At 37.5% G+C, this 26,677-nt stretch overlaps 1 protein-coding gene across 15 annotated transcripts in view; it reads right to left on the bottom strand.

The window, feature by feature from the left end:
- The window catches only part of UTRN (utrophin), a 578,097-nt gene that overhangs the window by 181,534 nt on the left and 369,886 nt on the right, over positions 1–26,677 (bottom strand). For 12 of the 15 annotated variants that reach the window (XM_008995200.5, XM_078370245.1, XM_035296914.3 and 9 more), the window contains one exon: positions 3,658–3,830. In XM_008995200.5, coding sequence (XP_008993448.4) covers positions 3,658–3,830 — 173 coding nt within the window. Of the gene's footprint in view, positions 1–3,657; positions 3,831–20,067; positions 20,471–26,677 lie in introns of those variants that run through there. The other 3 variants (XM_008995207.5, XM_078370250.1, XM_078370251.1) reach the window with 1 other exon arrangement.

Genomic DNA, 26,677 nt, shown 5'->3' with positions numbered 1-26,677 from the left:
ATAGTTGGATTGTTTATAACACAAAGGATAAATGCTTCAGGGAATGGACACCACATTTTCCATGATGTGATTATTATGCATTGCATGCTTATACCAAAATAGCCCATGTAGTCCATGAATACACCTACTATATGCCCACATATATACACCTACTATATGCCCACAAAATTAAAAATAAAATTAAAAAAATTTTTAAGCCATACTTAATCTACGTAAAAGCACAGACGGGTCAATATAGATACTGATACAACTGCCAACTGTTATAAACCTGCAATACTGTCACCTATAATAATACAGAAAATGCATTCTCCCCTCCTCTTCCCTTCACAGATGAGTTCCTTGAGATAACTAGACTGAGTAGACTCAGTTCTATTTCCACATCCTCACCTCCCCAATCTGTCTCTTTAGTCCTCTACAATTAGATTTCTCCCTCAACCGAAAAATAAAATCCCCTGGCAAAAGGCTACTAAAGCCCTTCTAATTGCTCCCAGACTCTACAGGCCTCATCTTACTCCACTTCCTCAAGCAGCTGACACCATAACCTATGCCCTTCTTTTAGAAATCCCTCTTTCCCTGGCTCTTGACAACATTCTTTCCTGGATTTCATCCCTCTTCAGGATAGAGACTTCTCAGTTTCCTTGCTGCTTCTCTCTCCACCCCTTTATTATATATTAGAGTTTCTTGGGATTCTTTGCTCTGCCCTCATCTAATGTTTTCAACCTCTCTAAAAACTAATTCACAATGATTACCTGCCACCTGTATCTGGACACCCCCATCCCATCTTTCTATTTCACCTACCGCTCTCTTTTGAAGAGCAAATGTCCATCTAATGACTTCGGTTATCTTCTCCTGAATGTTTCACCAGTGCCTTATCAACGTGAACTAATTATCTACTCAATCTCTCTTCCCTTTCCTAGATGCTGAAAGTGTCTGTTACCAGGTCTCCCCTCTTCAGAATGAGCTCATTCAAGGCATCCTCCATCATTGTGTGAGGATTCTTCCAAAGCGTAAACCTAATCATGTTACTCAAAAGGCTCAAAATTCCATCCACAGTGGAATGAAGCTTGGTTACACATAGTGTGCATGATTTATCTCTTACCTCTCTCTCTACCTTTTTTGTTAGCCATTGTCTTTTCTCCAGGATACCAGCAGCAAATTGTATTCTCAACCAGACTTAATGTATTGATTTTCATACAAACATAGTGTTATTTCAAGCCCCCAGCTTAGTTACCCTTCCCCAGCCATCACCTAGTCCATCTGGAGAATAACTATATATGTTTCGAAGCTCAGCAAAGGAATGACGTCTTTTATGAAGCCTTTTTTGATGACCTGAAGTAAGAGTAACCACTCTCTGCTTTGGGCTTTACCTTAACCTGAAAAGATTTGTGAACCTCTGGGTTAAGGCCTATACCTTATTAATAGCAATGCCTTGAGTATAGAAATAAGTTTTTATTACATGCTTGAATCCCTTCAGGTGAATCATCAAACTAAAAGTTATTTTACTTTACTATCACACTAATTTATTATCACATTTTACTGGAATGTCTGATCTACCTTAATGCGAAAGTCCACAGGCACAAGCATATTCTCCCTTCTTCTAAAAATAACATTAACTTACTTATTACATAATATTCTAACTACAGTTTATAAGTTCTTTCTTTCCAGGTTAAAAAAAATGTGTCATGATAGTCTTAGGCAGTAACTCTCCCAAGAAAAAGCAAACATTTTTTGTCTGTAACTTTTTACTTACGATGATCTGTTTATAGGTCTTCATTAAATACTTCTTCCTAAAGAAGTCACTCTAAACTCTGGAAATCCCAGCACCATGTATACCATCTTCACTAGGACCAGCTCTGGAACTCTTAGATTGCTGGCATAGATGTTGACTTTGCTGGATGCTCAGTGAATGCTTTTCACTATTAACATTTTAAATATTTTTGTTCATATTTATGAGGAATAGACAGCTGCAACCTGATGGGATCTAGGCAGTTGAAAATTCAAGTCTTAAGCAAGTATAATCCCTCACTACATAGTACTCCCTAGTTTTCTTTTTTCTTTTTTTTGGGGGGGGACAGAGTTTCGCTCTTGTTACCCAGGCTGGAGTGCAATGGCGTGATCTCGGCTCACAGCAACCTCCGCCTCCTGGGTTCAGGCAATTCTCCTGCCTCAGCCTCCTGAGTAGCTGGGATTACAGGCATGTGCCACTGTGCCCAGCTAATTTTTTGTATTTTTAGTAGAGACAGGGTTTCACCATGTTAACCAGGATGGTCTCGATCTCTTGACCTCGTGATCCACCCGTCTCGGCCTCCCAAAATGAGTTTTCTTCTCTTATTAAGAAAGAGTAGTTGGCCAATCCTGACCTATTATATATTCCAATGGGAACTTTACACAGGACATCCATCTCTGTGCTACACTGCTCCCTTCCTCACATGTAAGAGGAACTGCAAATTATATTCTCTAAGCTCCAGAAGAATAAAAACATTCCAGGACATCTTAGAAAAAAAGTTTTTTAATTCATTGATGATAAGGAATCACTGAAGATTCTGTACTACATTAAATCTGGAAACCAGCTGAGGCAGATCCACTGAGTTCCTTTATGTATAAAAATCTTTAACTAGATGCTTTCTTAGACAGGACTTACCTAGATTAGGGAACTATCAAATCATTCCATTGAATCTTCATAGCAATCATGAGTCTTAAATATTTCTATTCTGATTTTGTAATTAAAAAATCTAAGGCTCAAAGAGGCTGAGTAATTTGTTCAAGATCTGAGAGCAAATAGTGATGTCAGAGTCAAATTTAAGACCATTTGGATTAAAGGTTGTGCACATAATACACAGTAAAAACAAAACAAAACAGAAACTGATCTAGAACTTCCTACCAATGTTCTGCTTTTAGATTTTTGCCCCATAACATGTTTTTCAGTCAGTATTCACTACATTTATGTATAATTAGGACCTGTCCACTATCTATTAAATATGATCTTAAAGTATCTTGACCCCAATAACACTCATCATTCTGTCACCCTGGGTAATTTTCAAGGTCATTTCCTAGTCAGAATTCTGGTCCTAAGGTTCATCCTTATTTAATTTTACTTTCTCCAAATGCAGGCATGAGTCATCAATTTGCCATTGTAGTGTCCATAAGAGATATTTAATTTCTATAAATACATTTTCAAATGAAGCATACAAACAGCATGTTCACTGCCAAGAGTCAAAAAGATCTACATTCAAATTCTGGCTTGGCACTTCTTAACCCCAAAACTTGACAAGTTCCTTATATTCACTAAACCTCTGTTTCTTCATAAAAGAAATAACTTTGCTGCCCACCTTACTAGGATTTACTGATTATGAAAAAAGTAACATTTGTAAAGATCCTAACAAATACTTAGTCAAGGTAAACCCTCAGTAATTAGCAGATGTTGCTAACAGTATTATTACTAGTATTGTTAGGTTTAAAATAAATGAACATTTCTGAATAGTCTAGCACAGTTGGTAGAGAGTATTGGACATAAACAGAGCTTGATGTGTATAACTCAAGGAAGCAGGCTTTGCATTTAAATCTTAACTATTTATGATAAACTTTCTGATATAAAAAAATCACAAGTATCTACCCCTATCACCCCATTATTTTTATTTTGATATTAACTATTCTGACCTGATGCTAGCAGATTTTGCTTTTAAGTCATTCCATCTTTGGTTCATATCATCCAGTCGATGTTGAAGCATAGTAGCCTCTTCAGAATTTCCCAAAGCTTTTACCATCTTCTGCCTGTTTCCGTCAATGCTTTTAAATATGTCATTGTGGGCGTCAATTTCTGCCTGGATGTCCTAAAGAGAAAAAAGCAAACAAATAATGCAAATGTTAGGAATTAGTAATAGATGCTGAGATTTCTGCATAGAGCTTTATATCTTTATGTTCACAGATGAGTTGCTCTTAAGCAAAATACTTCACTTCACCTTAAATTATAAAAAATTTAAGTGCTTCCAAAATTCTCGTTATTCTGAAAATAATAGTCTTTAAATCTTTAATACCTCCAGCTTTGTTCTTTTTGCTTAGGATTGTCTGGCTATATGGACTCTTTTTTGGTTCCTAAGAAATTCAAAGTAGTTTTTTCTAGTTCTATGAAGAAAGTCAATGGTAGCTTGATGGGCATAGCATTGAATCTATCATTTACTTTGGGCAGCAAAAGAAATTATCATCAGAGTGAACAGGCAATCTAAAGAAAATTTTTTCAATCTATCCATCTGACAAAGGGCTAATATGCAGAATTTACAAGGAACTTAAACAAATTTACAAGAAAAAAATCAAACAACCACATAAAAAAGTGGGCAAAGGATACAAACAGACACTTCTCAAAAGAAGACATTTATGTGGCCAACAAACATATGGAAAAAAGCTCATCATCACTGGTCATTAGAGAAATGCAAATCAAAACCACAATGAGATACCATCTCACACCAGTTAGAATGGTGATCATTAAAAAGTCTGGAAACAACAGATGCTGGAGAGGATGTGGAGAAATTGGAGTGCTTTTACACTGTTGGTGGGAGTATAAATTAGTCCAATCATTGTGGAAGACAGTGGGGCGATTCCTCAAGGATATAGAACCAAAAATACCATTTGACACAGAAATCCCATTATGGGGTGTATACCCAAAGGACTGTAAATTATTTCACTTTAAAGATACATGCACATGTGTGTTTATTGCAACACTATTTACAACAGCAAATACCTGAAACCAACCCAAATGCCCATCAGTGACAGACTGGATACAGAAAATGTGGCAATATACACCATGGAATACTATGCAGCCATAAAAAATGAGTTAATGTCCTTTGCAGGGACATGGATGAAGCTGGAAACCATCATCCTCAGCAAACTAACACAGGAACAGAAAAACAAACATCGCACATTCTCACTCATAAGTGGGAGGTGAACAATCAGAACATATGGACACAGGGAGGGGAACAACACATACTGGGGCCTATTGGGGACTGAGGGGAAGGGAGAGGGAGAGCATTAGGAAAAATACCTAATGCATGCAGGGCTTAAAACCTAGATGGCAAGTTGATAGGTGCAGCAAACCACCAGGCACATGCATACCTATGTAACAAACCGGCATTTTCAGCATGTGTATCCCAGAGCTTAAAGTAAAATTTTTTTAAAATGTTCAATATGCTGACTCTCCAATATTTTGTTTAAATGCACTATAATATAAATTTCATGTACCAGCTACTTAGATGTTGGTATATCATTTAATTAGCAATTTTTGAAATTTTATACAACTGTTGTTGCTAAATCATTGAACTCTGCGTAATATCCAACAGACTCTTACTCTCCCCTTTTCACATAGCTAAAACTTCCCTTAAAATATTACATCTTACAGAGGTCACAAAGATATTGCATAACTATAACTAAAGTGTTTTGAAACATTTACTAATAGTCTGTCCTTTCAGTCATATAAAAATTTTTTCTAAAACGTTAAAAAGAATATTTTCAAATACAGATTCATCATCTTTAAGAAATAAAAACTAGTAACAATGGTTTCTCCTATTAAATAAGAAAAATAGTTATCTTCAGGAAATAAATTTGGGTGGAGTTTAAGTAAAATTAGAATTATAAATTTTTAAAACATTAGTTCAGATTTGGGGGAAATATTTGGCAATCTATATCAAAAGCCATCGACTGAAAATTCTTTTGAGGAAAATGGCACATAGGAGATAGGACTAACGTGCAGCTCCTGTTTAGATGGATAGAACAGCATCTGGAGACTCACATTGTGAACCTTTGCTCCAAGAACCACCTCAGGACCATACCAGGAAAACCAAACAGACCCTTTGAAAGAAGCAACTTGCCACTGCAAATGCCACAAGACAGCATAAGCTCTTGGGAGTTCTACAGCACCACCTATCACCTGAGAAACCTGAATACTCATCCTGACCAACATGGGGCACAATTATATCTTCCTTCTCCTACTACAGCTAGCGATCTCTTGAAAGCACCACCTCCTGGCTAGATGCCAACCAACTCAAGCCATGACAGCAACTCATAACAGAAGAACCCTGCTCCAAAGAAGGAGAAAACAACAGCTAATTCCACTGCTTGCCACACCTTGGCTAACCACAAGTCCTGAGTCTGTTCACATGACAACTTCACTGCTAGCATAACTGGCATTTGAGAAAACCAGAGCAGTAAACAAAACAACAAGCAAGGACTCCCACTGAGTCCACTTCACTCTCTTGCAGCCTCCACTTGAGCAGGTGCTGCTATCCATAGCTGGAAGACCTGAAGCCAGATCTCATCACAGGACTCTTTGCAGACATTCCCTAGCACCAGATTAGAGCCCGGTATCCCTGTGGGGTGGCTAGACCCAGAAGGGCACAATAATCACTGCAGTCTGGCTCTCAGGAAGCCCCATTTCTAGGGGAATGGGATGGCCACTACATCAAATGATCATCTTATGGGGGGCAAAAGAATTTGAACAGCAGTGCATGAGTTTCAGATCTTTCCACTAAAACAGTCTACTCAAATGAGAAGGAACTAAGGAAAGCAGTTCTAGTAATATGACAAACTAATGTTTCATAACATCCCCAAAAGATCACATTACCTCTCCAGCAATGGATCCAATCCAAATCAACAAGAAATATCTGAATTGCCAGATAAATAATTCAGAAAGTTGATTAATAAGGTACGCAAGGAGGCACCAGAAAAAGATAAAAACCTACTTTAAAAAAATTTAAATAATGCCCAAGTATGGGGTGGCTCATGCCTGTAATCTCAGCACTTTGGGAGGCCAAGGAAGGAGGATAATTTGAACTCAGGAATTTGAGACCTGCCTGGGCAACATGGCAAAACCCCATCTCTACCCAAAATTCAAAATATTAGCTGGAAATGTTGGAATGCACCTGTGGTCCCAGCTACTTGGGAGACTGAGATGGGAAGACTGCTTGAGCCTGGGAAGCAGAGGTTGCAGAGAGCCAAGGTCACACCACTACACACCAGCCTGGGTGACAGAGGTAGGACTCATCTCAAAAAAAAAAAAAAAAAAAATTAAAAAAACAATATAGGATATAAATGAAAAAGTCTTTGGAGAAATAGATATCATAAAGAAAAGATAAGTGCAACTTCTGGAAATGAAAGACACACTTAGAGAAATGCAAAATACACTGGAAAGTTTCAAGAGAATCGATAAAATAGAAAAAAAAATCAGAGGTTCAAGACAAGGCTTTCTAACTAAACCAATCCTACAAAGACAAAGAAAAAAGAATAATTAAAAAAATAAACACCCTCCAAAAATTTGGGGTTATGTTAAACAATCAAATCTAAGAATAATTCATGTTTCTGAGGAAGAACAGAAATCCAAAAGTTTGGAAAATTTATTTGAAAAAATATTGAGGAAAACTTCCACGGTTTCACTAAAAATCTAGACATCCAAATACAAGAAGCTCAAAGAACATCTGGGAAACTCATTGCAAAAAGATCAACAGCTAGGCATGCAGTGAGTCATCAAGTTATCCAAAATCAAAATGAAGAAAATAATCTTAAAAGCTGTGAGGCAAAAGCAGTAGGTAACCTAAAAGGGAAAACCTACAGCAGATTTATCAGCAGAAAGCCTGCAAGCCAGAAGGGGTTCTATCTTTAGCCTCCCTAAACAAAATAACTATCCCCCAAGAGTTTTGCATCCAGTGAAACTAAGCTTCATAAATTAAGGAGAGATAAAGTCTTTTTCAGAAGACTAAATGCTGAGAGAGTTTGCCACTACCAAGCCAACACTACAAGAAATCATAAAAGGAATTCTGAATCTTGAAACAAAGCCTTGAAATACACCAAAATAGTATCTCCTTAAATCATAAATATCACGGGACCTATAAAACAACAACACAATTTAAGGAAAAACAAAGTTATTCAGGCAACAACCAGCATAATGAATAGAACAGTGCTTCACATCTCAATACTAACATTGAATGTAAATAGTCTAAATGCTCCACTTAAGACACAGAATAGCAGAATGAATAAAAATCCAGCAACCAAGTATCTGCTGTCTTCAAGAGACTCACCTAATACTCACATTTACTCACATAAACTCAAAATAAAGGACTAGAAAAAGATATTCCATGCAAATGGAAACCAAAAGCAAGCAGGAGTAGCTACTCTTGTATCAGACAAAACAGACTTTAAAGCAGAAACAGTTAAAAGGACAAGAAAGGATATTGCATGATTTTAAAAGGATTAGTCCATGCACCTAACATGGGAGCTACCAAATTTATAAAACAATTACTACTAGACGTAAAATTTGAGATAGATGGTAACACAATAATTGTAGGGGACTTCAATACTCTACTAACCACACTAGAGGGGTCATCAAGACAGAAAGTCAACAAAGAAACAATGAATTTAAACTACACCCTAGAACAAATGGATTTAACAGATATTTACAGAACATTCTACCTAACAACTACAAAATATACATTCTTTTCATCAGCACATGGAACATTCTCCAAGACAGACCATATGACAGGCCATAAAACAATTCTCAATACATTTAAGGAAATCAAAATTATATCAAGTACTCTCTCAGACCACAATGGAATAAAATTACAAATTCACTCCAAAAGGAAGCTTCAAAAGTATACAAATACATGGAAATTAAATAACCTGCTCCTGAATAATCTTTCAGTTAATAAGGAAATCAAGATGAAAATTTAAAATTCTTTGAACTGAACAATAATAGTGACACAACCTATCAAAACCTCTGGGATATGGCAAAGGCAGTGCTAAGAGGAAAGTACACAGCATTAAATGTCTACATCAAAACGTGTGAAAGAGCAAAAATAGACAACCCAATGTCACACCTCAAGGAGCTAGAGAAAAAAAGCACAAACCAAACCCAAACCAAGCAGAAGAAAAGAAATAATGAAGATCAGAGCAGAACTAAATGAAAGTGAAACAAACAAACAAAAGCACAAAAAGTAAGTGAAACAAAGAGCGGGTTATTTGAAAAGATAAATAAAATTGATAGAACATTAACATGATTAACCAAGAAAAGAAAAGAGAAGATCCAAACAAGCTCAATTAGAAATAAAATGGGTGATATTACAACCAATACTACAGAAATACAAAAGATCGTTCAAGGCTACTGTGAACAATATAAACACCTCAACACACATAAACTAGAAAACATAAAGGAGATAGATAAATTCCTGGAAATATACAACCCAGTTAGAAGCAGCAAGACTGAAATGGCAATTTAAAAAGCTACCAAAAAAAAAAAAAAGAAAAAAGTCCAGGACCAGACAGATTAACAGCCCAATTCTATCAGAAATTCTAAGAAGAACTAGTACCAATCCTATTGACATTATTCCACAAGACAGAGAAAGAGGGAATCCTCCCTAAATCATTCCATGAAGCCAGTATCATCCTAATACCAAAACCAGAAAGGGACATAACAAAAAAGAAAACTACAAACCAGTATCACTGATGAACGCAGATGCAAAAATCATCAACAAAATACTATCTAACTGAATCCAACAGCATACATCAAAAAGATAATCCACCATGATCAGATGGGTTTCATACCAGGGATGCAGGAATGGTTTAACATAGGCAAGTCAATAAACATGATACACCACATAATAGAATTAAAAACAAAACCCACATGATTATCTCAATAACCACAAAAAAAGCATTTGACAAAATCCAGCATCCTTTTATGATTAAAACTCTCAGCAAAATTGGCATAGATGAGACATTCCTCAAGGTAATAAAAGCCATCTATGATGAATTCACAAAAACAAGCATCACATGGGAAGTGGAGTGAGGGATAAAAGACTAAACATTAGGTTCAATGTACACTGCATGGATGACAGGTGCACCAAAATCTCAGAAATCACCACTAAAGAACTTATCCAGATAACCAAACATCACCTGTTCCCCACAAACTACTGCAATTTTAAAAAGCCATAATAATGTTGAAATGATATAACTTTAGATTTATATATAAACATGTTTTAACACACTAATTGATTTTTGTTTTGTGTGTGTGTGTGCACATGCGCACGCGTGTATGTGTGTTTTATTGCTGTTGTTTTAGAGACAGAGTCTTGCTCTGTCCCAGGCTGAGGTGCAGTGTTGCGAATTCAGCTCATTCAATCTCTGCTTCATGGGTTCAAGCATTCTCTTGCCTCAGCCTCCCTAGTAGCTGGGACTACAGGCACACGCCACCACGCCTGGCTAATTTTTTGTATTTTAGTACAGACGGGTTTCAATCATGTTGCCCAGGCTAGTCTTGAACTCCTAAGCTCAGGCAATAGACCCGCCTCGGCCTCCCAAAATGCTAGGATTATAGGTGTGAGCCACCGCGCCTGGCCTGATTGGTTTTAGAGTAAAAGAGTAGAAACTATTATACTATATCAGTGATGATACAATATTTTTTTAAAAAGAGGATATAAAAGTACATATTATGATAATTTAATTTTTAAAAGTAAGTACTTAAATTGGTATTTGCATTTGTGTATAATTGCACACATACACATTAGGGCTATAAAAATAAACATAAATAGTATAATCTCTATAGAAGAGGATTACAGATAATTTTAGTTTTCTTCTCTATACTTCTCTGAGTTTTCAGAAGTTTCTACACACAGTTTCTTTTTATAATCAGATAAATCTAACAAATTTAAAACTTAAAATACAGAGTGTCTAACCAATTTTTTTAATACTCTTCCCTTATAAAATTGTCAACATAACTATCTATATTAGTTAGGCAATTATCTTTTCCTCCTGAATTTAATGAAAGTGACCTGGTTTTAGCTAACTCTGATGTGACAGCTACAGTTGTCCCACAAGTGTGAATTTACAAACAGAAAAACAGGCACCAGAGTTGGCTATGAAGGTGCGGTGTGAGTCTCCGTGGCTTTCATTGGTAATGAACAGTAAAGCAACTCATTGCAGAAATAAAAAAACTTCCATTTCAGGCAATGAATCTGAATTAGCAAAGGAGTGCAAACGCCTAAACACCATAGCTCTACTGCCCTTCTACTCTCAAGCTTTTCTTTATCAGACTCTGCTATAGTCTGATTATTTGTGTCCTCCCAAAATTCTTTTTTGAACCCTAACCCTGACAATGATGGTATTAGGAGTGGGGCCTTTGGAAGGTGATAAGGTCATGGGTGGAGCTCTCATTAATGAGATTACTGCCCCTGTAAAATAAGCCCCAGAGAGCTGCCTTGCCCTTTCCATCATGTGAGGACCTACCTAGAAGGCAACACTTATGAACCAGAAAGCAGGCACTCACTAGAACATCAAATCTACCAGTGCTTTGACTTGAACTTGCCAGTCCCCAGATATGAGAGAAATATTATTTCTGTGGTATATAAGCTACTCAGTCTATGGCATGTTTTTATAGCAGCCAAAACCGACTGAGACAGCCTCACTCTTTGTAAGGTTCTCTTGTTAAAAATTAATAAGCATGGTGAAAATTTATAAAGAAGTACTTAAAATACTCAGAATGATTTTCTTCAGTTAAAACTCACTCCTAGTAAGCACACCTATGCATTCTATCAAGAATCCAGGCTTAGGGACCAGCTTCTGAGCGATTGTTTTTCAATCACCCATAGACCTCCACTAACCAGAAACACCCATGGAAGGGCCTTTTGCACCTCACTACTCTGAGCAGCATGTTAAGAAGATGTCACTTACATAAGGTAAATGGGCAGCACTGACCTAGTAGTATTTCTGAAGGAATTTGTGATATCTAACATGACACTAATAAGGTCAGATTTGGAGACTGGGTGAGATGAACACAATGTTTAATAGACAGCTCCTGCAAGATTTATGGTCCAAATTTGCAAACCTATTGATCTCTGAGGTTATCTGACTCAAATGACAAAACCAAATCAGGTCCAATGCAAACTGTGGTTTGCAGAATGAGGCCTGGCCACTGAACAGAACTCTGAGATTGTTGAATCTTTTGCATTTCACTGGCAGTTCTATCCCAGAGCAGTACAGAACAGAAGTGAATATGGTAGCCGGGAACCAGAGCCAGATGATGACTGAAGGTTCTCAGGCTGTCCCACATTATGTATAGAAAATTGCAGTCTCAATATAATGATAGTTTGAGATATGCCAAATAGGAATTTTCAGTGAAAAAAGGAAAAGGGAAGTTCTGCTGAAAAGTTCTTAGATGTCATCTCCTGATGCAACTGTTCTACTTTTGTGCCCTGAAATACATTTTAAGACATCTAAAGAGATATATTTAAAGGTTTGCGGATAGTGTTTTGCAATGGTTTTATGCTTATGCTATATAGCTGTGTGGTAGCCATCTTTCTCAAGAAACTCAATGACACAATGAGCAAGGCACCTCTTTGCTCTCTATTGCCAAGGAAAACTTGGCTTCAAATTTCCTGTTTAAGTTCCTATACATTATTATTGATGAACCACACCTAAAATCACAAGACAACTTCAAACCACAACATCCTGATGTAGGACCAATTTGGTTCCTTTCATATTGAAGAGAAGCAAAATGTAAAAGGCCAGGTGCAGCGGCTCATGCCTGGAATCCCAGCACTTTGGGAGGCTGAGGCAGGTGGATCACCTGAGTTTAGGAGTTCCAGACCAGCCTGGCCAACAGAATGAAAACCCCATCTCTACTAAAACTACAGAAAAATTAGCTGGGTGTGGTGGTACATGTCTGTAATCTCAGCTACTCAGGAGGTTGAGGCAAGAGAATCACTTGAACTCTGGAGGCAAAGGCTACAGTGAACTGAGATCCTGCCACTGCACTCCAGCCTGAACAACAGAGGAGGATTTCTTCTCACAAAAAAAAAAAGAAGTAAAATAATAGAAGTGTATAACAGTGCATTAAGATGCATAGTTTTCTAAGTTTCACAAGAGCATATGCAACATGAGGACGTTTGGGTGCCAAGAACATAAAGCAAATTTGCCTTCTCACATCAGATCAGGAGAAGTGTTTTCCAACCCAGCCACCATGACGAATGGAATGAAAGAGGACTGCACAGCTGCCCTGACCAACGGTGATAAGCAGTTCCACAAGACTTTCTTTACCTGGGCTCCCAGTGATCCCATGTTCATGTTGGAATATAATTTTCAGTACGTGGAAAACCCTCTCCCAATGATTATCATCAAAAGTTGAGAAGAAAATCAACAGCCATAAGTGATCAAAGAAAAGGAAATTCCCATACATTATTTTGTTTTATTTGACATTTGGTGGCATATTTATTTGCCAAATATGCCTGGAGATCCTCAGAACAGAAAATCATCTTAATATTTCTTCCATATCCTTACATTCTCTGTTACATAAAAGGAGCATAAAGTAAACAGACTTGATAGATGCCACATAGATACGCATATCAATGTATGAGTGGATGAATCAGTTTATCTTGACTGACTGGCAAACTGACCACTTAGTGCTAGGAGAAAACCAAACAATTGAAAAATTGGAAGGAAATGTAGTAATCATTTTTTTCAATTTCTTCACTTAAAGAGTTTAATAAGGGGAACTTAAAATCATTTAGAAGCCTGCACTGCAAAGTGCTGGCTAAGCTTACACTGGAAATATAGAAATAAATGTAGTTACTTTGGGGATCACAATGCAGTGATGCACTGCTTTGAAAATCAGGATGTTGGCTGGGTGCGGTCGCTCATGCCTGTAATCCCAGCACTTTGGGAGGCCGAGGCAGGCAGATCATGAGATAAAGAGATCAAGACCATCCTGGACAACATGGTGAAACCCCATCTCTACTAAAAATACAAAAATTATCCAGGTGTGGTGACGAACACCTGTAGTTCCAGCTACTTGGAAGGCTGAGGCAGGAGAATCGCTTGAACCCGGGAGGCAGAAGTTGCAGTGAGCTGAGATTGCACCACTGCACTCCAGCCTGGCGACAGAGTGAGACTCTGTCTAAAAAAAAAAAAAAATGAGGATGCAGGATGTCAGCATGGGAGGCTGTCAGATCACAACCCTGATATGGTGTCAAATGCTTCAATAAATTAAAGTTCCATGAAAGAGGGCTGACTCTTACTGCACAGCTTATGCTTACCTCTGTCACCTGCAAGCCCTTCTCAACTTTAAACTGCACAAAATAATGACTGATAATTAGTTATAGGAATGTAATCCATCTTGAAACACAAAGCAATGCTCTTCCAAGCATTTAACATAAGCCGGTCATGTGGACAGAGGGGCCACAGCAAGATATTCAAGCAGCTGAACTAACATTTGAAAACAGAGCAGAAGCAATGTATTAAGGATTAACTTGAAAAGTATTTTTAAATAATGGTAATATAACATAGAAGATTAATAAAAGCCAGGCGTTAGAAAAATAAGACTGCACACTTTTCTCTAAATAAAACACCTTCAAAAGCATAAGATGCGCTCTCAGAACAGCCCTCCAGAAGATGGCTACAAAGCTCACAGAGGTTCACTGATAAATGGTTAGTCTTTCTGTAAACTACACCCACTATTCAGATAAAGATAAACTTCATAAATATGAGAAAAAAATCTATTTACTTGTTATTATGCAATAATTAGTATTTTCATATAAGTTTTGCCCTTAACTGGGCATTTCTCTAATGATGTAACCCATACAGATATAACTGTAAGCACTTTATAATATATATCACACAACTTGTTTATAACATTTTATAATCAAGATACTACTTGATTATAAAGCTACCAGTAGAAGCTTGATTATAAAACATTATAAACAAGTTATGTGATAGACATAAAACAAATAAATAAAACATCATGTAAATAAAACATATTTTGCTTAAATAGGAAGAAAAATATTTCTTCACGTTATAATAAACAGAACTGGCTGAAATCTCTGACAGGAAACAGAGATTTAGAATAGTACTTCCAGGAAGTCTTCAACAACTAATTGGGTACTAGACTAGATTCATTCATCCATTCTGTTCTTGTTACAGTAATTTTGGTGTATTTTTGCATGGCATATTTACTTAACCTTAGGTGGCAACAGTGATGTTTTTTCTGAAGGAGCTCTGACCCCTTTCCTGAAGGTGAAGAAGAAGTGAGGTTAGAACAACTTTGCTATCATGTCCCAAAGCTCAGACTAACTAAACAAAGTTAATCATTAGGGGAAAATAAATCCACCATACCTTTCAAAAGTCAGACTGGACTTCAGAATTGATTAGCAGGAGCTCAGCAGGATTACTGCCAGAGCTTTAGGTTTTGAGAATGAGGACTCATGATTTTAAAATACATATATATTAATTAGATAATAGTAGAATAAGCAAATAACATCATCTTCAAAGATCATGTCATATATAAATATGTTTTGAAACAGTTTGTGAGGTTTCTGGGATAGTGAGTAATTGACATTAATTATTCAATTAATTTATTGATTTTAATTATTATTCTATAAATTTCCTTCCAACAACTAATCTCACCGATTTCAATCGCTCTATTGAATCACATTTTTGACCAACAATAGAGGTGGTATCATCAGGTCTAAGGCAGCCTTTCTGAATTAAGAAATCAATGCTAATAATGTCCTTTTCCTATTATCTGTGATGATAAATATAGGTAAGACTTCAGGTGGAGGGATAGCTTAAGCCTAGGAGTTCAAGGCCAGCCTGCACAACACAGCAAGTCCACGTCTCCAAAAAAAAAAGAGAAAGTAAGACAACAGAGAGTAGAAAACAGTCAAATTACTAAGAGGAGCAAACTCAGATAGTGTAATGAAAACTGAACAAAAAAATCAGATCATATAATGAAAACTAAACAGGTTAGAAAACCCAGAAAAGAATTACTGCATTTCAAATGTTTGAAACTACAAGCCTGGGGGCACATAACTCCTCAACTTCTGACCCAAGTCAAAGCAGTCCTCTTACCCAGAAAGCTCCCAATCTCTTCCCCTGACACGGGTCCACTCACAGACCACCCACATGTGCACGCAATCTCATTTCCTTCCCTCAACTTAAACTCATCTGTTATGTCTCAGTTTCAATGTAATTTCTCTAGGAGAGACTTCACAAGTACCGAGATTAGGGCTACTATTACTCTTATAAGATTTCATCTACTTTTGCTTAATTATGCAGTTGTCACTGACAACGTCCTTGTTTAACTCTGTATGCTCCCACTTGGCCATAAGCTCGATGTCTTCTCCATCTCTACACTTAGACCAGAACCTGGTACATACTTCATAAATATTTGCTAAGTAGGAAATAAATGAGTAGATTTCAAATGTGTTTACTATGTCTTATTGAGGACATGTTTGTTTTAAAAATAGATATTTTAAACTGAACAATACAATAGAGCTTCAAACAGTAATTATAAAAATTAGAGTCATGCTAAAGGAGGTAAATGCCATAAAGAAATTCAGCACTGAGTGGTTTCTCTCTGTGTTGTTACGATGGGGAGCATCTTTGCCTAAGGATTCATCAAGAGATGGTACTGAGAGAATGGCACTCAGCCACACAGCAGACACACATATGTTAAAAAATCCCTTAGAGAACCACCATTATCATTAATCATCTAGTAACAAGTCTGAATAAATTAATAAAAGGCAACAGTCACTTAAAATGCCACTGGGCTAAAATTGGCCATTACACTATCCTCTGTGACTATTAAACAAAAGAAACACAGTACACAACGCAAATGGCTTAAGTATGACAGTATGTTAACAGTCCTTAAAGTCATGAGATACCTCCTTTAGGAAGTACTTTCAGGGAGAAAAATAATTCATTAAGGTCAGGGCGGCAATAAAACTACCTATTGGCTGGATCTCAGAGAGGTGTGTTGGTGGACCAGTCAACTTTGAGTATGAACTCTTCCCAGAGTCACCCTTGAGAGCTCATGGTCACAACTTCTCATCCCTCATCACTTCCTTAGATGATTAGGACCTGCTTGCTGGTAGGCACATCTTGCTACAGGGTCATCCTTCCCTGGTAAGAAGTTCTTCCTCTTGGCTGCGCGTGGTGGCTCATGGCTGTAATCCCAGCACTTTGGGAGGCAGAGGCAGGTGGATCACCTAAGATTGGGAGTTCAAGACCAGCCTGACCAACATAGAGAAACGCTGTTTCTACTAAAAATACATAGTTAGCTGGGTGTGATGTTGTATGCCTGTAATCACAGCTACTCTGGAGGCTGAGGCAGGAGAATCTCTTGAACCCAGGAGGCGAAGGTTACCCTGAGCCGAGATCATGGAAAAAAAAAAAAAAAAAAAAAAGTTCTTCCTCTTTAGGTACCACTCTGGAGTCGGCATGGTTCCCTCCAATTGGGCCTTCCTAATCCATAATGAACTGTTATCTTGTAGGAACAGAATACTTCCTGCCTGCAAGAGACTGCCAGCCTTGCCCTTTCTGGTTCTAGAAGACTAGAAATGAGTACCCAAGGTCAGAATTAACCCACCCTGCCTGTGCTGAGAAACTACAACCCCACATCACACATTCTGAGACAAGATGCCCAATTACTTTCCAAACACTCATATATGAGTGGATATCCAATAAAAATCTCAGAACCACTGGATGTCGCCAAAATTCAATTATATCAGCTCACATATCCCTTTCAATTTACCTTCACAAAGGAACTGCTGCCCTAAAATTATGCTGAAGATCTGCTTTCACCTGGGACTTTTAATGATATGACCAGTCTATACTTTCCAGATTAGCCACTATCGGAAGGCCTACTGCTCAGCTCTTGGCCTTAACTACTGAGCATATTAGGATTTGAGTCTACTAGTCCGACAGTGGACCCTCGGTTTCTTAAAGCCTGAAATTGCTTCAGGAATATAGCAAAATCATCTAAACTTCAGACTGAACAATGACAACTGCTGATATGAAACGTGGTAAATCATGAAGGCTAGTATTCTCTCTAGAAACAAGTTACTAACACTGAGGAAGAGACAGGACTGAGAATTCAGAGGAAAGGGGTTCTACCTCTGCATGCAGAATGACTGCAACTCAGCTTCTGAAGGTATCCAGTGGCTTTTGCATTGTAGCAGCAAGCCTTGGTCTTTCCCTAGAAATGGCATTATTGCTTTGCTGGGGGAAGGTGGTTAGTTTTGAGAGGTGTGAGGTACTGATACTTTTCCATAATTCCAGTTTTCCCAGCAATAAATCAATGAAGCAAAGTCTCAATATATGAGACAGATTTTGTAAGAATACACAAAGGATTTTCACACTTAAGTTAGGAAAAAATAAATTCATGTATGACAACTTCCTATAAGTAAAATACGGCAAAGAGATAAATTTTCACATGGCTTTTATAAAACGAACACGAAAATACACGTATATGGAGAACTTCAGACTGAGAATTGCATCAGGGCTGTTTTTTTGAATTTGCCTTTTGTCTCAACAAAAAAAAAAGAAAATCCCCAAGTCAAGCCTTTAACAGGAAGAAGCCAGTAGACTTCTTTTACTGTCAATTCAACTGCTAAAATACGAATAAGAAATATTCAAATACCAAAGTTTGGGAGTTAAAAGGGGAAACATGTTAATATGACCAAAACTTCTAACTCTGCCAATAAAATGGCTTGAAGGAGGAGGCAGGTTACTAACCCCTGGTATCTGACCTAGGCTTTTAAGACTAATAGCAGCAATTACAATACAAAAGTCCAGCTATTGCCCACAATTACTGCCTCTCAGGGGGTCTAAGCAATGAATTATTCATGTAACATATGCTCTGTACCTTTTAAGGAAGAAACAGACAAATCTATACAAAACAAGCTAACAGACCTCTTTATGGTCATAAAGCTTGTCACCTGCTGTTACCAGCTGCCATAAGGAAGATATTCCTTCCCTTCCCCGCCCCTTCTAAATGGAGAGAGAACCGTCTTTAACTCTCAGGAATTTAGATGCTTAAGGACATATTAAAACGAGAGGTCGAAGTCTGCACTGCGTTACAAGCCTAACCCTTACATTACAGTAGAGGTTCAGGGAGAGACTGGGGGAAGCAACTGTGGCCAGGAGGGAGCACCCACCAAGGAGGAGCTAAATTCTTCTCTTTCCAGCCTCATCCCGCCACAATGTTCCTATCATCAAAAGGCAAGCAATGACTGCAATTGTTTTGGAAAATCTTCCAAACTTCTCAGATGGCAAGGTGCTGCATCTTTGCCCTCTGGCAATTGTGCTTTGTAAGAAAAAGCCCATTATTCTTTTAATGACTCAATCCAATCTTGCTTCTACAGTATTTGTACTCGCCATGAACCATGGAAAGTACAAATTTCATTCACGGTGAAAGCCACTGAGCACATCTTTTTAAATATTAATAATTGACTTACATACCTAATGAGGGAGAACTTCACCCCTTTCTGCCTTTCTTTTTCTTTAAAAACTGGAAACTGGAAGAAGATCGGTGCTTGGCATCCAAAGGCTAAAGAGGGCAGGAGCCCATACATGGCCTGCGGAGGTTTTCTGTTTTAACTATAAATGTAAGGTAGTATTTGGCAGGCTAGACTCCATCTAGAGTGTGCCAAGAGCCTTCCTATGGAAAAAAAGAGCTACACACACATTTAATAATCCAAGCACTAAAGCTTCACAGTGCATGCAAGCACTCCATGTTAAAACAGACACACTCAGATAAAAAGTCTGAGGTCAGATGTGCCACTGTCACTGTAAAGCGACTTCTGCCACCCAGAGCTGAGTCCCCAGGCAGGGTACAGGGCAGTGCACGGCAGGCAGCGGCTCAGCAGATAAACCTCAGGGATGCAGAGAACAGCTATGAAGTCAGACTTTGGCACCAATACCCAGTGTTTGTTGCTGGGTTTTAATTTTATTTTATTTTCGTTTTGTTTTTTCTCCAAAAAAGTTTCAGTTAAATTATCAGCTGACTTGAGTACAAAGAGATTCTTCTGACGTGGAATTCTAAAAGTGACAGGCATTATGAGAAGCCCTCCTGACCAAAGGAAATAATTGCTAATTAGCCCTTTACTTGAAAAACATATTTAAAGAGGAGAGCAAAATTGGATGTTCTTTATAAATTATACTAAACAACCAAAGATTCAATAGAATACCTGCTATCTAAATGTATAGTGAAAAGACAAGAAAGAAGGGAAAAAAGCACATTCATGAAGTTTGCTTTCTGCATACCTTTTCAAATTTTGTCAGCAGTTCCCGTAAGCTGAAGTTCAGACCAATCATTGTCCAGTAGCCCTTGAAGCCTACATCTTTCCGGCAAACTTCCTTCAGACAACAGCGTTTAACTTCTAAACACCGTATCTTTTCTGGCTATACTTTAAAATCCTTTGTAAAATCCTTTACAAGCCTTGCCCTTGAGCTATGGTCCATCAGTAGCAGCGGCAGCTTGCGCTGGGACATTTTAGCCACCCCACGGTGGGTCCTTTTTTTCATGGACTTCGGAGTTCACAAGGAATAGACCTGCTTCTGTATTTCCTGGTAGCTGTGTTCCACGAGGCTGGCATGGTCTCCTCCTTCTCTGAGAAGCCCAGGATTCCCTTCTGCTCACCTCACTAACGACCTGCAGGCCACAACTGTTCTCTCCTGGGCCCCAAGCTTAGAGTTTGGTCTCAATTACACAGAGCAAAAAAAAAAAAAAAAAAAAAAGAAGCTATATCCTGGAAACTTGCATGAGAGAAGAAAAAAAAAAGCCAAGTATTACCAACTTCCTCCATTCAGACTGATTTCAGAACGAAAAAAAAAATCCTGGGTAAAGAGCCAGTTTTCAAAGAGCATGACTTATGTAGAGTTCGAAGGAGGAGTGTACTCTTAGCTGAAGAAACACCAAAACACGGGACAAGAAGCCACCGGTTCTCACTCACCCAGACACCAGCAGCCTGGGTTGCTATGGTAACCACCAAGCTAGTTTCAGTCCATTTCCCTAGGTCAGGCTGGCCTAAGGGATGCTGTCAGTGCAACACAACTAAAGTTATTTTAAAAGGTGTTCTGTCTGTCCAGAGAAAAACTCTCTCAGCAAATCCCCTAGTCCCCTCTGCAGGCTTTGTGGCAGGGGAGAGCAGCCTCAGTGGGTTCCGGCAGCTCCCCTGGCTGATCTGACAGCAGTGTGGTAATCGACTACTCTTTCCAACAGTTGTTTATTATTTTAATCAGCATCCTCCCTTTTCACCACCCCTCACACAGTTTGAAGTGAAAGCTCACTCCCACTTCCTGGAGGCCTGCCTGCCCCAAAAGTCAGTACTCTATCTCTTACATTGTCTCAATCTTGAATGGATCACAGGTTCCATATTCCAGTTGGGAGCCAACCCATGAAAAGAAAAGGGAGCGAATGTACAAAATAGTACAAATCACGAGAGGAAATAGGCGTTGATTAATTTTATTTTTCAAAAAGGTGTTAGCAGGAAACCAATGAAGAAAATACTTTTAAAGACAAGTGTTTTGATCTCTTGGATGCCACTGACAGGCATTCAGACTGTTTTCATAGAGGGAATTTACTTGTTTCTGACACAAAACGAGAGAAACTACTGGACTCAAAATGTGAGTAATAACTACTCTGAATGTGTCTTCAATTCTGACGTTAAATTACTACTGGCACTCACACAAACAGCATCTTCCACAAAGTTTTTAGTGTCATCGCTTTAAAGAAAAAAACTCCAATCCAAATTGTAAATTCCTTGTAGTGATATTACAGATATCATTCCAAGGCAAAATGGGAATTTGCTTTTGCATGACATAGCTATATAGTATACCAATAAAGTATAATGGAAATGTTCATGTGAAACATGTTTCTCTAGTTGTATGCAGAATTTCATCATAAAGATGCAGTGCTTGTAATGGTGACACTATTACAAGTAGAATAATGTAAATTATAATATGAGTAAGTTACTTTTGGCATCAGGGCATAGACCAAAGTGGGGGAAAATCCTGAAATCAAAATATGCATCTCATAAAGGGCTGAGTTGCTTAAATATCAATATTGTTAGCACTCATTTAATCAAGGGTAATAAGAGATTCCATTTAACAGCAGAAAATTAAAAACCTATCAGGGAACAGTACACAATGTGGTTATTATTTTTTGAATTTGCAAACCATTTTTCTTTCCATTTCATTCCTGACTTATTTTCATATCAGTATTGAAATAGCATGTGTTTTACATATGCCCATCTACACAAATTTTAACAAGCTTTTAAAATATTTTCATTATTTATTCATAAAACCCTGCATGTCCCCAGGGGCAAAATGGCTTTATGAGCTTTCTAGCAGAACGCATTTCACCTCAACGCACATTTGATTTCAAAAACAAATGTGTTAATCTAATGGTTATTCAGAAATTCACAAGTAAAAATAACCTACAGTTTGGATCAAAACAGCATTGACATCAGCATGAAGACCAACCATCAGAATTGTGGTGAAAATCTTACAGAGAAAGTGGCCACAGGGAACCTGGTCTGTAAAGGCTCTAGGGCCACATGCTGAGATCTTTCAAGAGCAGCAAATAAACTTTTTACATAAATACAAGACAAAAGAAACCAGCAGCACAATCACCATACCACACACAAAAATAATAATAAATAAATAAATAAATAATAAATGGAGAGAAAAAGAACAATCTTTCTAAGCTGGGCAAACTTCCAGCTACCACCCAGGGTGCTGGATGGCTGGGATCAGAGACATGTGCATACACGCCATTCCATTCCCCCATGCACAGATCAGAAGAGTGAATTAAACAAAAACTCCGTGAAACAACAAGGAATACCATAGTCTTGCTCTAAAGTAGACCCTTTCTGTTTAAAGCGTTCTTATACCAAGACAAGAACAACATGGTATTATTAGAGCCCCAAATATCTTGTATCCACACCCAAGGCTAAACACAAGGCATAAAGATGAGGGAAAATAAAGGGTATCCTTTGTATTAGGCCTTCTTCCCAAAAGATAATAGCAAGAGAACTTTTATCAGCCTGGTAAGTACTTGAGTCTTAGACAGAAGAAAGGAAAAGAGTATGTTCTGTGGAATTAGAGAGTAGAATATCCAGAAGTTGTGGCCTCTCTCAGCTACCTTCTCAGAAGTGACATCCTCTGCAAGGGTAGAAAAGACAACGAAAACTCCCTTACAGGGAGTTCCGAGGCAACGAAAATGAAGATATGACAAATCTAGCTATGATGGTAGCCTCTTTAGAAGAAAGAGTACAAAACTCTGTGGATCCATATTCAAAAATGGATCATCAAAAGAATATGGAATCATTCAAAATAATTTTTTAAAATTCTTAACTAATTTTAACTATAGGGTAACTATACTCTCACTAAAACACAACAACAAAAAATGTTGTTTTTTAAGTGTTAAAGGCAAACAAATTATTCATGTAAAGATCCAAAGACATTCTGTGAAATTCGAAGAGCTAAATATTTAATATATTACTCAAAAGTATTGCAGTCTTTGTTAACTGAGTGATACATTAAAAGTAAGACTTGTAAATGTGAGTTGCTTTTATAAAAGTGAGCACATTTCATCATGAATTTGTGTTTGCTATCTATTAAAAGTGTACTTTCCATTACTCAGATGTCATGGCCTGCGAGAGTAATCCCAGCTACTTTCATCTGGAGGCTGAGGTGGGAGAATCACTGAGCCATGAAGGTCGGGGCTGCAGTGAATCGAGATCACACCACTGCACTCCAGCCAGGGCAACCAGAGTGAGACCTTGTCTTAAAAAAATAAAAATAAAAAAAGAGTACTTTCTTAGTTTAAAGTCAGTACACAAAGTATCTTGGTACTATACCTACATTTCCTCCATACTTTTTTACCAACTACCTCTTTAATACATTATCGCCTATAATCCTGTAATCATTAAAACAAAAAAAAATGCCTCCAGTGAAAGCAACATATCACCACAGAGACTTAATAAATTAGATGATGACATTTGAAGTAGTTGACATTTTCCCAGTTTAAGCCCATGTAGAAATCGATTATTCACTAATCCTCAGTAGGTGGAATAATCTTGACACTACCAGTCCCTGTAACAGGTCAACACTGAATAACCCAGGAATCTCGAGCTAAATAAACCACGTTTCAAACATAGACATAGACTGTCATAAGAAAGCAAAAAGGTTCCAGAACCACAGAGAAGCACCAGATAACTCAACAATGGACTCAGTAAAATCTAAATCTAAATCGCTCAATAAAAACCACATTCCAGTGTCAAAATGACGAGAGCTTTATGGATGGTTTTGCCAAGAACGTTCAAAGTGTAGGAAAATTTACAAACTTTTTGTACTGAAAAATTATATTTTATATAATTTGTTAAAGGATGACCTATTTAGTAATTTTAATAAGGCTATAAAAGATTCTTTATGGTTCAGTCAACTAAGAACTTTATGTCTTACTCCTACAGTGTATCTTAAGGCACCCTTCCCACTAAACACAATTTTTTAAACTGTAAAGATTAAGTATGTTTTCTGTTTAAAATTTAACAGGTTTTCCTTTATATTGGCCAATACAAAGAATAAAAGAAAAGAAATGAAGAAAAGCTTCTTAGGAGCCTCTAAAGTGAAGCATATGGGAGGTCAATAGGTGATTACACATAAATCGCTACATCATGGCATATTCATTACTAAAATGAGGAGCTTCTGGCATGGGTAGAGAAGTTTATTTGTCGTAAGCCCATTCTGACTCAAAGAAAGATCCAGCTTATTTCTCGTGAAAGAAATAAACACAATTCTCCTTTTCATAACCCTTCTAACTTGGGGTTTATAATTCAAAAATAAAATAGCTATAAGACCCTAATTGTGATCTGAGATTTCAATTCATTGTCTTCTACCACTGAAGTTCCATGAGGGAGGGACCACTCCATACATTTCAGCTTTCAAGTTAACGTCAGCCAGCAGCAAAGTCTGTCAGCTGGTAGCTATTTAAGGTAATATACAGCCCTAAAGGGCAAAAAGTTCAATCTAAGGATGGAGGCCTGAGTCCCCTGATGAAAGGGAGAAATCTCCTTTTATCCCAGGAAGTTCAGGCACTATGCTTTGTACACAAAGAATTATTTTTAATGTTCATCTCTTCAATATAATGCTATATATTTTGATAATTTTACAGGTGGTCACGGAGAAATAAAAATTAGAATTCATAAGAAAAAGATTCAATACTTAATATATTTTCTATAACATATTGCCAAATTCCAACAGACACTGAAAGAGGTACAAAGAGCTTTTTCTTAAGGGAAATGGGTGGGTAGGGTAGAGGTTCAGAAGAGAAATACCAGCTGATTTGCTTCTGAATTAGCCAACCAGGTGTTGGGGTCAACCTTCAGCAACCTTCTAAATATTTAATAATTCAGACAGCACTTTATTAGGTGACTAAAAATAATGCCAAGACAAGTAAATGTTTCCAAACCATATTCTTCCCAAAAAATACACAGCATCAGACAAGAGGGAAACAATCTCAGGAGGCCAAGCCTGAAATTCCAGATGCCTACTGACAGCACAAGCCAATGGGAAATGCAACTAAATCCAGAGGGCTCTGAGAAGAAGGCTCTTAAAGGTTTTTGAAAGGTTTTATAAAGGTTTCTCCAATTTTCTGCAGCTATGCAGATTTAGAGAATGAAAGCCAAAATTAAAATATGAATTTTAATAACAGCAATGAAAATTGCAAAACAAATCAAAATAGAAAGCACTGTTTTCAGTCACAAGTAAAAAGCTGGTACTTTCCCCAGGAGGGCATTGTTCCTATAATTTGAATACATACTTAAGGAACTAACACTGGGTAAACACAGAGGAAGTTCAAACTAACCCCATGCGATCAGCTATACTTTGTGTGTAATACTAAGCAGTGGGATTTCTCTCATGCTTGCAGGCTCATATAATCATTGTGGAGTTACTGCTTCAACTTTGAACCATGTCCCTGTCATCTTCCTACTTAGGAACCTATTCAGGATTCTCTGCAAAATCACACTCCAAATCTATGTCAACTCCCTAATCATGATCTGTCTACACAAATATCACCAATAACCAGTCAATACTTAACCACATGAACCACTCACACTTACAACTATGGTTTTCCCTGAAAAGTCATGTACCACAATCATCCATTTTTTCCCTCTAGTTATATTTATTTTCTGTACCCTTATCTCTCTTCCTTCAGATGTTTGCTCTGAGCAATGAGTTCTACATTATGTCTTATTTCCAAAAAGTTTCCAATAAAGTACTCCATAGACAGTGAACACGGACAATGTATTATTCAGCTTACATGGAAATCAGTAGGCTGATTACAAAATGAAGCATTCCTTTGCGTTGAGCCATTACATTTCCTAGAGATTATTAGAATCTGCCAAATTTGGGGTTAGGGGATAATCTAACGATGCCGATCAAATATTAAAATGCATATAACCTTTGACTCAGAAATTCTATCACTAGGAATTTGCAAATGTGCACACACATATGTACAAGAAAACTATCTAGATGCCCATGAAAAGGTAACTGGATAAATAAATTATGGCAGATTCACATAATGAAATGCTGTATAACTATGGAAAAGAGAGAGAGAGATAGTTTCTAGGTGCAAATAATTAATCTCTAATATGTATGCATGCACATGCTTATGTACATGCCAAAAGCAAGGGGAGTGAAAAAGTTATGCAGTTAATATACAGGTACAATCTATGAGGTATAGATACTATTTCTGTAAAGATCTATAATATGGCAATAACCTCCGAGGGAGGGACTGGAGAGCTGAGTGTCTAGAATGGGTCATTTCAATGTCAAATCTTTTATACTGTGTGAAAATTTTGCCACAGCA

The sequence above is a fragment of the Callithrix jacchus genome, chromosome 4, assembly GCF_049354715.1.
Source record: "Callithrix jacchus isolate 240 chromosome 4, calJac240_pri, whole genome shotgun sequence".
NCBI lineage: Eukaryota > Metazoa > Chordata > Mammalia > Primates > Cebidae > Callithrix > Callithrix jacchus.
This window is presented reverse-complemented; position numbering and strand designations above follow the sequence as displayed.